The sequence below is a fragment of the Schistocerca cancellata genome, chromosome 3 (assembly GCF_023864275.1).
Source record: "Schistocerca cancellata isolate TAMUIC-IGC-003103 chromosome 3, iqSchCanc2.1, whole genome shotgun sequence".
Lineage (NCBI taxonomy): Eukaryota > Metazoa > Arthropoda > Insecta > Orthoptera > Acrididae > Schistocerca > Schistocerca cancellata.
Window position 1 is genome coordinate 760,947,205 of NC_064628.1, and position 12,774 is coordinate 760,959,978.

Below are 12,774 nucleotides of genomic sequence, written 5' to 3' on the forward strand. Positions count from 1 at the left end.
CTCATTCCCAGGCACTCCTACATGTCCGGGAACCCACAGAAAGCTGACAGAACCACCGTTATCAGCGAAAGAATGGAGGGACTGCTGTATCCGTTGAATCAAGGGATGGACCGGATAGGGAGGTCCAAGGCTCTGAAGAGCACTGAGTGAGTCAGAGCAGAGTACATATGATGAATGGCGGTGGCGGCGGGCATACTGAACGGCCTGATGGAGAGCAAAAAGCTTGGCCGTATTTGGAACATTGGTCGAGGAGCCGGTATTTAAATGTGGCGGCCCCGACGACAAAGGCACAGCCGACACCATCGTCAGTTTTGGAGCCATCGGTGTAAATAAAGGTGTGAGCGGCAAGTCGAGCACGAAGTTCGACAAACCGTGAGCAATACACTGCAGCCGGAGTACCCTCCTTCGGGAGTGAGCTGAGGTCGAGATAAATATGAACCGGAGCCTGGAGCCAAGGTGGTGTCGGGCTCTCACCCTCTCTGAAGGTGGTAGGGAGGGCAAAATCCAATTGTCGAAGCAGGCGACGGAAGCGGACTCCGGGGGGCAGCAGGGCAGACACATACAACCCGTACTGACGGTCGAGAGAATCGGCGAAGAAGGACTTGTAAGAGGGGTGGTTGGGCATAGACGACAGCCGGCAGGCATACCGACACAGAAGTACGTCGCGCCGGTAGGTCAACGGTAACTCGGCAGCTTCAGCATAAAGACTCTCGACAGGACTAGTGTAGAAGGCTCCGGTCGCAAGACGTATCCCCCGATGGTGGATGGAGTTGAGCCGGCGTAAGAGGGACGGCCGAGCGGCCGAGTAGACGAAGCTCCCATAATCCAGCTTCGATCGGACTATGGACCGATACAAGCGAAGCAGAACAGTGCGATCCGCTCCCCAAGATGAACCGCTAAGAACTCTGAGGACATTAAGGGAACGTGTACAACAGGCCGCCAAATAAGAGACATGTGGAGACCAACAAAGTTTCCTGTCCAACGTGAGCCCTAGAAACTTAGTTGTGTCCACGAATGGGAGAACAATGGGACCGAGATGTAAGGATGGCGGAAGGAACGCTTTATATCGCCAAAAGTTGATACAAACAGTCTTTTCTTCAGAGAACCGGAAGCCATTTGCCACGCTCCATGAGTAGAGGCTGTCTAGACAACGCTGAAGGCAGCGCTCCAGGAGGCATGTTCTCTGGGCACTGCAGTAGATCGCGAAGTCATCGACAAAGAGAGAGCCTGAGACATTAGGTGGAATGCAATCCATAATTGGATTGATCGCGATGGCAAAAAGGGGCTACGCTCAAGACAGAGCCCTGAGGCACTCCGTTCTCCTGGAGGAAGACGTCGGACAATACGGAGCCCACACGTACCCTAAACTTTCAATCCGTTAAAAAGGAATCAATAAAAAGGGGCAGGCGACCGCGTAGGCCCCACCTGTGCATAGTGCGGAGGATACCTCCTCTCCAACAGGTGTCATAAGCCTTCTCCCAGTCGAAGAACACGGCTACCGTTTGGCGCCTTCGCAAAAAGTTGTTCATGATGAATGTCGACAAGGTCACAAGGTGGTCAACAGCGGAGCGGCGGCGACGAAAGCCGCATTGGACATTAGTAAGTAGCCGTCGAGATTCAAGAATCCAGACTAACCGAGCATTAACCATGCGCTCCATCACCTTACAGACACAGCTTGTAAGAGAAATGGGGCGCTAACTAGAAGGAAGGTGTCTATCCTTCCCGGGTTTGGGTATAGGAACAACAACGGCATCACGCCAACGCATGGGGACTTGACCTTCGGTCCAGACGCGATTGTAGGTACGAAGAAGGAAGCTTTTGCCTGCCGGAGAAAGGTGTGCCAGCATCTGAACGTGAATGGCATCCGGCCCCGGAGCAGAGGACCGGGACAGTGCAAGCGCACGTTCGAGTTCCCGCATAGTAAAGGGGGCATTATAGGTTTTCAGATTCAGCGAGTGGAAGGAAGGTCGCCGAGCTTCTTCTGCCTCTTTCCTGGGAAGGAAGGCAGGATGGTAATGGGCGGAGCTTGAAACCTCCTCGAAAAAGCGGCCAAAGGCGTTGGAGACAGCCACAGGATCAACAAGGACCGCATTACCTGAGGTCAGGCCAGGTACCGAGGAGTGGGCCTTAATGCCAGACAGCCGGCGCAGGCTACCCCAAACGACGGAAGAGGGAGTAAAACTGTTAAAGGAGCCGATGAAAGAGGCCCAACAAGCTTTTTTGCTGTCTTTGATGACTCTACGGCATTGCGCTCGGAGTCGTTTGTATTCAATACAATTCGCCAACGTAGGATGGCGGCGAAAGGTGCGTAAAGCACGTCGTCGAGCACGGATAGCGTCCCTACAAGCCTCGTTCCACCAGGGGACGGAAACGCGACGTGAAGTAGTAGTACGAGGAATGGAACGTTCGGCACCATGGATGATAACAGCCGTGAGGTATTCGACCTGACTGTCACAACTGGGAAAATCGTGGTCCGGAAAGGTCGCCAGGGATGAGTAAAGTCCCCAGTCAGCTTTCAGTATGTTCCAGCTCGAAGGACGTGGGGATGGGGTGTGGTGCAGGAGACGAACGACACAGGGGAAGTGGTCGCTCGAATAGGTGTCAGAAAGGACATACCACTCGAACCGACGGGCAAGAGTGGTAGAACAGATCGAGAAGTCCAAGTGGGAGTAGGTATGAGTAGAGTCCGAGAGGAAAGTCGGGGCGCCGGTATTGAGGCAGACAAGATTGAGATGGTTGAAGACATCTGCCAAGAGTGAGCCTCTTGGACAGGATGCAGGCGAGCCCCAAAGGGGATGATGGGCATTGAAGTCGCCAAACAATAAAAACGGTGGGGGAAGCTGAACGATCAGGTGCATCATGTCAGCCCGACTAACAGCAGACGACGGTGGAGTGTAGATGGTACAAACTGAAAAAGTAAAAGCAGAAAGAGTAATGCGGACAGCTATTGCTTGGAGTGGGGTGGTCAATGGGATGGGATGGTAATAGACGTCGTCCCGAATGAGCAACATGACCCCACCATGAGCTGGGATACCGTCCACAGGGGTGAGGTCATACCGCTCCGAGGTATAGTGGGTAAAGGCAATACGGTCAGTCGGGCGCAACTTGGTTTCCTGGAGTCCAAGGACGAGCGGACAGTGCAGGCGGAGGAGCAGTTGTAATTCCTCCCGATGAGATCGAATACCTCTTATGTTCCAATGAAACAACGCCATCGCTAGTCAAAAAGTCGGGGGAACGAGACGGGGGAAGAGCTGGTCACCTCGACGGCCGCGGAGGGCCAGGTTGCGAGGGAACAACGCTACAACCGACGGGAGGCGGATCCGGTTCCATCGACTCGTCGCCAGCTGCGGCCGCTGTCCCTGGTTGTGTAGGAGGGGCAGCATCATTTGCCGACGAAAGGCCAGCTGAGCGCCTGGCAGCAGAGCGTCCCGGCGAAACTGAGGACGGCCGGGAGCAGCGACTCACGGATGGAGCGTCAGTCAAAACGCGCCGGGGTGGAGAGGGGGATAGAGACTTCTTCTTGGAGGCCTTCTTGGAAGGCCGAGGAGGCACAGGGATGGTGGGCTGGACCCGAAGAAGGTCCTCACGCGCGGGGTCCGTTTTGGAACGCCGGACCTCGGAAGCCGGGGTCCGGAACATTTCCCCGATGGACGCCTGAGAAGAGGATCGCTTCTCAGGTGGCGTGGGGGGAGAAGGAGGAGGAAGGGTGGCCCCTGGGGCAGAGGTGGTGGGGGCCACGGGGGAGGAGGATTTGGAAGGGAGGGATTTGGGAGGCGGAGGCAGAGCCCCCTGATGGGCGGAGGAGGCGGAGGGGGGACAGGAGAGGGGTGAGGATACCGCGGAAGGAGTGGACACAACTGAGGCAAATGAAGTGGTCAATGGCACGGGATGGAGGCGGTCGTACTTCTTCCTGGCCTCAGAATAAGACAGCCGATCCAAAGTTTTGATTTCTTGTATCTTCTTCTCCTTCTGATATGCGGGGCAGTCTGAGGATCTAGGCGAGTGGACGCCAGGACAATTAACGCACCGAGGTGGTGGGGTGCATGTATGTTCCTCACGAAGAGGACGTCCACAATCGCCACAAAGGGGCTCAGCCTCACACCGTGACGACATGTGCCCAAAGCGCAAACACCTAAAACAGCGCATAGGAGGCGGGACGTAGGGTCGCACGTCACACCGGTAGCACATCACCTTTACCTTCTCCGGGAGAACGTCCCCCTCAAAGGCGAGGATAAAGGCCCCGGTGTCGATGTGACGGTCTTTGGGGCCGCGCTGGACTCGCCGGACGAAATGCACGCCTCGGCGCTCCAGGTTGGCCCTGAGCTCCTCATCAGATTGTAGCAGGAGGTCACGATGAAAAATAACCCCCTGCGTCCTATTTAGTGCCAGATGTGGGACAATGGAGACTGGGATGTCCCCTAGGCGGTCGCACGCCTGGAGCGCCGCCGACTGTGTGGCGGAGGTGGTCTTGATAAGAACGGACCCTGAACGCATCTTGCTGAGAGCCTCGATTTCCCCGAAGATGTCCTCAATGTGCTGAACAAAGAACATGGGCTTGGAGGTGGCGAATGTCCCCCCATCGGTTCGAGAACAGACCAAATAGCGGGGGAAGTACTTCGCTCCAAGCCGACGGGCCTGTCCCTCCTCCCATGGAGTGGCCAAGGGGGAAAGGGCAGGAGAACCAGAACTAGAAACGGTACATTTTCTTTTGAAAGACTCGGCCGCAGAGCGACCTGATACGTGGTGACGTTTCATCTGCGAAACGTCCGCCCCGATACCACCCACTCCGACCAGGGGCTCTCCCCACGGGCGCCACCCAGCCGCAGCAAGGGCCACCTGGCAGGATGACCATTGCCGGGAGTCCTGATACCCCAAGGAGACGGGCATCTACTCCTTGGCTGACGTGGGGAGGGTGCAGCTCAGGTATCGGCAGTACGATCCCTGTGTTGTCAGGGGGCTACAACCTAGAGGGTACATGACGACCCCACCACAACGGGCTGGCTACCGTGCTGGATTTCTGGTGCCATGGAAAGTCCATCATGATCGCTGGTGCAGATGGAGACGCACTATGGGCGTAACTTGGACAACCCAAAAGGCGTTTAGGCCCAATTTGAGTAATAGTGGGTATGGTTACAACGCCGGTGCAATGCTGAGTGCCAAGGTCTGAGTGCACTTAGGACCAGTGGTACACCACGTAAGGTGTCCTTCCCCAAAAGGCTCGTACTTCTGTAGAATTTTGAAAAATGCCTCCTTCCAATCCAAGCCGCTAACTACCTATCCCCAGCCCCCCCCCCCCCCCACCCCCACTCCTGTGTATCCTCTCCCTGCATGTGCGTGAAAAAGTCATGGAGGAGGAATATCTAACTTGTTGGTGGTACCATCAGCCAACATTAAGCATTGTTTTTGTTGTTTTGCTCCTGTTCTACTGCTAATAGTTCACTACCAAATTCCCTGCAATATGTGGATGTTAATGGCCTTAGTCTTGAGGAGCCTCCACAACATCACAAATTTTAGGAATGGAAATTATATGAGTGTTATGAAGGGTGTTCACAGACTGATGCAGCCAATTCTTATACTGTTAGTTTTTTTTAAAGTATTTTGGCTTACTTGTGGAGATAGACTAAAAAGTAGTCAGTGTAGCGAAACACCTGTCATTTTTCACAGACTAGTCTTTACATGGCAAGATGTACATGAGAAAAGGTCGATGACAGAGGATAGCTACAAAGAAGTGTTGATATGCATGCTTTGGCCTAACAGATAGTGATTTCTGGGATTTTCTAAGACTTATGACTGATGTGGCATGTCTATGTGAGACATCTGCTTCCAAGGCTAGAAGACGTGATTAACATTACTCATCTCTTTGGCCTGGGACTACATGGGGCACTCACCCCACCACAATGTCCACCCTGCATCCATCACTGGAGTGACCTCAATTGGATTAAAACACAAACTTTTACCATAGGAGAATCAATTTAGAATTGTAAAATTACACAAAATACAATAGCACTCTGTCAGGACCTGTATCACAGTGATGCGTTCAACACTGACTGCGTTTCTGCTCTAGGATCAAAGTTGGCTCTGCATAAGGTGAATAAATTTATGTTGGAGATAATCTAATCCCTGGAGCAACCTGTTTTTCAGAAATTTAACTAAGCTACATCTTCCAACCAACTATGATTTTTTCTGAATTTATTCTGAATAGTAACTGCTACATAACAAAAACACTTTCTTACTGCCCAACATCAAAGGCTATTCAACACTTCAAAATTCAAATTTTGTGATATTATTAGCAAAATAGAAAGTTAACCATGCAAATACAGTTGATAGATGTGATTACAATTTTTGCAGATGGTTTAAAAGTAACAGATCAACTATTCAAGGGTAGCACATCCCTTTGACCTAATCTCCTAGCAGAGTGGTCATGCTCCCTCCCTCTCTCAGAAGATGTAAGTGTTCAATGCAGAGGCAGCGGTCATCTTGCAAGCTCTCCAGCTGTCAAGCTACTTGGGCAAAACAACACCTTTATCACAACTAGCTCATTTAGTGTAGTTTCAGCTGTCAACACCCCAGCAATGTGGAAGCACAACAACATTTATCTTATGAGGATAATCTAGAAGGTGGTTGAGCTGCTGTGATACTGAGCTTTAGTGAACTTTCTCTGGATTCCACTACAGCAATACTTCCAACAAAATAAGTATGTAGACTTCCTTGCAATAGGTGCAGTGCACAATAAGCACTTATTTATCCCTGATTTCATTGCATCTGACCACACTCCTGAATTTAAAAATGCTGCATAAAATGTAAGGAATAAAGAGAGGAAAGAAACACAATGGCTCAGTGGGCACCAGCACTTCAATAAAAGGAGAGAGATGGATAGGTTGAAGGACAAGGAGACTGATGAGGAGAAGTTGAGGTAATGTGGAGAAGAAAACTGGAGAGAAAAGGAGAATGTGTTTGAAAAGGGAGGGAGTATGAGAAAGTACACAGGAGGGTAAATATGTTCAAAGAGAAATACAGAGCACTGAGGGTAAAGAAATGAGGTGCAGCATGAGAGGAGGGAGACTTCTGAAAGTATATATGCAGCTGTAAAATAAAGGTCTTAAGCTGACAAGTAAGAGAGGGAAAGAAATTATTTATACCTTATTAATCCCTTAGTCACTTAGTAAAAGATGTTTTATGCTTGACAAATACTTCTATCTCTTAAATTCCTATCCCATCTGGCATGTATTTAAATTTGTCCCATGATGATAAATGATATTTTGGTCTTTTGTTGGGAATCAACTTATTAAGATAAAGGGGATATGTAAAAGAAATACCTCCACAAACAAGAAACTGTAGTACGTGAACGGAACTGAGAAGTAAATCTGTACAGCTACATACACTTTATTTCTTATAACTGAAGATGCCCTTTTTGACTTTCAAACTTTTAGTATTTTCCTTGTGATTTTATAATTGTTCCCCTATGATTCTGAATCTCTGTAAGTATATACCAACTGGTGATCTCATGTATATTTTATACCAGCAGTAAAATTAAGGTCGTAAAAATGATAAAATTATAATATAACATATAACATGCTTCTAAGGACTTTCAAGTAGCTCCCACCTTCGTTTCTTCAGTAGATTTTTTATCTTCTTCTTTGTTCTCTTTAGAGTCTGCACTTTTACTAAGTTCCTCCTCTGCTTTGGAGTGCATTTTTGCTTCAACTTCTTCTGCTGTATTATCAGACTCCTCCTCACTTTCAGGCTTGTTTTCTTTGTTCTGGTTTTCACATTTATCTTCCTCAGTTTTCACTGATAGTTCTCCCCCTTCACAACATTCCTTTTTATTTTTCCCTCCTCCTCCTCCTCCTCCTTCTGGTATTTCTTTTTCATCATCCTGGTGGTCCTTTTTCACTGGTTCTGGGGCTGAATCAACACAAATTCAAGCAATAATATCCTCATATCAAAATGACAAATCACTTTCTAGTAACAAAATAAACAAATAAAAATATAAAATGGTGTAATTTTAAATAAAAACGCCTTTTGCATTATGCAAGTTAAGCTTTTTATGTAACTTGTGCACCTAGATGTGTTTTCCCTTACTTACAAGGCATCTTCATCTTCAGTGGATGTCAGATCAGTAAATAAATCATTATTTGTAAGCTAAATAGCTTTCTCTCATGTTGCAAACCCACATGACAGGCATGATACCACAATCTGACATCCACATTTAAATGTCAATCTGACACTCACTGAAGATGCCTAGTAAATAAGGCAAAACACATCTAGGTGCACAAGTTAGATAAGAAAACTTAACTTGCAGCATGCAAAGGGTGCTTTTCTTTTATAATACTACAATTCATATACAGCTGCTACAAAAATGGCCACTACAAGAAACTTGTTAAATACAAAAATCTACAATTTCTCCCTAACTGGACAACTTACAATTTTTTTCCTTTATGTTTTCTTCCATACTTGTTTCTTCTTTTTGTCCATCATTTTCTTCAGTTTTTACACATTCCTTAGGAATGCTCTCTTCCACAACTTCCTTTTTCTTGTCAACAGATTTGGGGCTTTGACACTGTTGGTGTAAGGAAACAGATGAATCTGAAAATGTACATCCAAGGTGCTTTTTAAGTTCAGTGAAACTCAAATTATTAGTATGCTATCTTCAAAGCTAGCGACAAAAAACAAATGAGTGTTTTTGCTGTCGTACCATTCAGATGAAAATGGGGAGTGTTCTCATACCATGTCAAATTAGAATAATATTTTTGATAAAGTTGGACATGGTTTAAGATTGGGAACATTATATTTACTAACATACATGTTGCAACTATCATTCAAATGAGTTTCTTTTACTTTGCATCTGATTATTGATTTCGGTGATCAAAGTGTGAGAGTAGTTTACTTCATGTATTTCAATTCACTCATATTACATAAAAAAACATTGGGACAATTTTGCATTTTGACAAAGTATTCACTGCACAAAAATATGTAATAAGCATTAAATGATATACATTTTGTTATCAACAGTTAAGTATCTGGACATATTAACAACATTTCCTTCGTCTAATTTGTCAGTTGAACTATTCAGAATTTGAAAATGATAATTCTGTTCATAAATATGACAAGAGGAATAAAACTGAGCACACTATTTACAATGCAGTCTGTCTACTCAACAGAAAAAATAAATCATGCAGCCATGAAAAAGATCTTAGGGAGCTGTTCGATGGGGTGAGTGGTATCAATGGCATCTTTGTTGACCAGACCCAGCGCACCGCTCGAAGCTACATTGGAGAGGGCACTTTTAAACCTCCTGCCAGCACGTCGCCAGGTGATCTCGCTTTTCCATTGCTTGCCGTCACCGATGCGGAAGGCCGTGCACAGGCACCACTAGAGGATGCTAAATTCACAGGACCTCACTGCTCTCAACTCCTGACTGGTCAGTACGCCTTTTTACACAGCCGCACTCAGAGACTACCCCTCCTCAACACTTTCGGATACTATCATTTGTTCTGACCTGTCTAGGTAGTCCATGGTTTGGTTTACAATGGACTGTATTCACAAATGCGGACTCCATGTTTCCTGAGGAGGTCCAAGCCCCCTCAAAAATTTGTTTTTTTTTTTTTTTTTGGGTGGGGGTGGGGGGCAGAGTCCCCCAATTATTAGTTATACTGTTGCTGTTGTGGTCTTAGTCCAGAGGCTGGTTTGATGCAGCTCTCCATGCTACTCTATCCTGTGCAAGCTTCTTCATCTCCCAGTAACTACTGCAACCTACATCTTTCTGAATCTGTTTAGTGTATTCACCTCTTGGTCTCCCTCTACGATTTTTACCCACCACGCTCCCCTCCAATACTAAATTGGTGATCCCTTGATGCCTCAGAACATGTCCTACCAACCAGACCATTCTTCTTGTCAAGATGTGCCACGAACTCCTCTTTTCCCCAATTCTATCCAATCCCTCCTCATTAGTTATGTAATCTATCCATCAAATCTTCAGCATCCTTCTGTAGCACCACATTTCGAAAGCTTGTATTCTCTTCTTGTCTAAACTATTTACCATCCACGTTTCACTTCCATACAAAATCTTTCAGAAATGACTTCATGACACTTAAATCTACACTCGAAGTTAACAAATTTCTCTTCTTCAGATTTCTTTGTCATTGCCAGTCTACATTTTATATCCTCTCTGCTTCGACCATCATCAGTTTTTTGCTCCCCAAATAGCAAAACTCCTTTACTACTTTAAGTGTCTCATTTCCTAATCTAATTCCCTCAGCATCACGTGACTTAAATCGACTACATTCCATTATCCTCGTTTTGCTTTTGTTGATGTTCATCTTACATCCTCCTTTCAAGACACTGTCCATTCTGTTTAACTGCTCTTCCAGGTCCTTTGTTGTCTCTGACAGAATTACAATGTCACCGGCGAACCTCAAAGTTTTATTTCTTCTCCATGGATTTTAATTCCAACTCTAAATTTTTCTTTTGTTTCCTTTACTGCTTGCTCAATATACGGATTGAATAACATTGGGGATAGGCTACAAACCTGTATCACTCCCTTTCCAACCACTGTTTCCCTTTCATGCCCCTTAACTCTTATAACTGCCATCTGGTTTCTGTACAAATTGTAAATAGCCTTTTGCTCCCTGTATTTTACCCCTGCCACCTTCAGAATCTGAAAGAGAGTATTCCAGTCAACATTGTCAAAAGATTTCTCTAAGTCTACAAATGCTAGAAATGTAGATTTGCCTTCTCTTAATCTATCTTCTAAGATAAGTCGTAGGGTCAGTATTGCCTCACATGTTCCAGTATTTCTAAGGAATCGAAATTGATCTTCCCCGAAGTCGGCTTCTATCAGTTTTTCCATTCGTCTGTAAAGATTTTGTGTAAGTATTTTGGTGCCGTGACTTATTAAACTGATAGTTTGGTAATTTTCACATCTGTCAACACCTGCTTTCTTTGGGATTGGAATTATTATATTCTTCTTGAAGTCTGAGGGTATATCGCCTGTCTCATAAATCTTGCTCATCAGATGGTAGAGTTTTGTCAGGACTGGCTCCCCCAAGGCTGTCAGTAGTTCTAATGGAATGTTGTCTACTCCCAGGGCCTTGTTTCGACTCAGGTCTTTCAGTGCTCTGTCAAACTCATCACGCAGTATAATATCTCCCATTCCATCTTCATCCTCATCCATTTCCATAATACTGTCCTCAAGTACATTGCCACTGTACAGACCCTCTATATACCCCTTCCACCTTTCTGCTTTCCCTTCTTTGCTTAGAACTGGGTTTCCATCTGAGCTCTTGATATTCATACAAGTGGTTCTCTTTTCTCCAAATGTCTCTTTAATTTTCCTGTAGGCAGTATCTATTTTACCCCTAGTGATATATGCCTCTACATCCTTACATTTGGCCTCTAGCCATCCCTGCTTAGCCATTTTGCACTTCCTGTCGATCTCATTTTTCAGACGTTTGTATTCCTTTTTGCCTGCTTCACTTGCTGCATTTGTGTATTTGCTCCTTTCATCAATTAAATTCAGTATATCTTCTGTTACCCAAAGATTTCTACTAGCCCCTGTCTTATTACCTACTTTATCCTTTGCTGCCTTCACTATGTCATCTCTCAAAGCTACCCATTCTTCTTCTACTTTATTTCTTTCCCCCATTCTTGTCAATCGTTCCCTAACCCTCTCCCTGAAACACTCTACAACCTCTGGTTCTGTCAGTTTAACCAGGTCCCACCTCCTTAAATTCCCACCTTTTTGCAGTTTCTTCAGTTTTAATCTATAGTTCATAACCAATAGATTGCGGTCAGAGTCCACATCTGACCCTGGAAAGATCTTACAATTTAAAACCTGGTTCCTAAATCTGTCTTACCATTATGTTATCTATCTGAAACCTTCCAGTATCTCTAGGCCTCTTCCATGTATACAACCTTCTTTCGTGATTCTTAAACCTAGTGTTAGCTATGATTAAGTTATGCTCTGTGCAAAATTCTACCGGGCAGCTTCCTCTTCATTCCTTACCCTGATTCCATATTCACCTACTACGTTTTCTCCTCTTCCTTCTCCTACTATCGAATTACAGTCATCTATGACTATCAAATTTTCGTTTCCCTTCACTATCTGAATAATTTCTTTTATCTCATCATACATTTTATCAATCTCTTTACCACCTGCAGAGCTAGTTGGCATATAAACTTGTACTACAGTGGTAGGTGTGGGCTTCCTATCTGTCTTGGCCATAATAATGCGTTCACTATGCTGTTTGTAGTAGCTTACCCGCATTCCTATTTTCCTATTCATTATTAAACCTACTCCTGCATTACCCCTATTGATTTTGTGTTTATAACCCTGTAGTCACCTGACCAAAAGTCTTGTTCCTCCTGCCACCGAACTTCACTAATTCCCACTATAACTTTAACCTATCCATTTCCCTTTTTAAATTTTCTTACCTACCTGCCTGATTAAGGGATCGGGCATTCCATGCTCCAATCCGTAGAACACCAGTTTTCTTTCTCCTGATAATGACATCCTCCTGAGTAGTGCCCACCCGGAGATCCGAACGGGGGACTATTTTAGCTCCAGAATATTTTACCCAAGAGGACGCCATCATCATTTAACCATACAGTAAAGCTGAATGCCCTCGGGAAAAATTACGGCTGTAGTTTCCCCAGACTGTTGCCCCTGCAACTACTGAAAAGGCTGCTGCCCCTCTTCAGGAACCACACGTTTGCTCTTGAGACAATTTCTATGCTGACAAGGACTAGCAATTAGAGGGCATGAAGATGTAAACT

General features: G+C 45.8%; 1 protein-coding gene across 2 annotated transcripts in view; it reads right to left on the minus strand.

Moving 5' to 3' along the window:
* Positions 1–12,774, minus strand: part of LOC126175787 (transcriptional regulator ATRX homolog) — a 483,984-nt gene that overhangs the window by 307,281 nt on the left and 163,929 nt on the right. For both annotated transcript variants that reach the window (XM_049922765.1, XM_049922764.1), the window contains exons 12-13: positions 8,425–8,586; positions 7,604–7,905 (exon numbers count right to left, since the gene is read on the minus strand). In XM_049922765.1, coding sequence (XP_049778722.1) covers positions 7,604–7,905; positions 8,425–8,586 — 464 coding nt within the window. The remainder of the gene's footprint in view (positions 1–7,603; positions 7,906–8,424; positions 8,587–12,774) is intronic.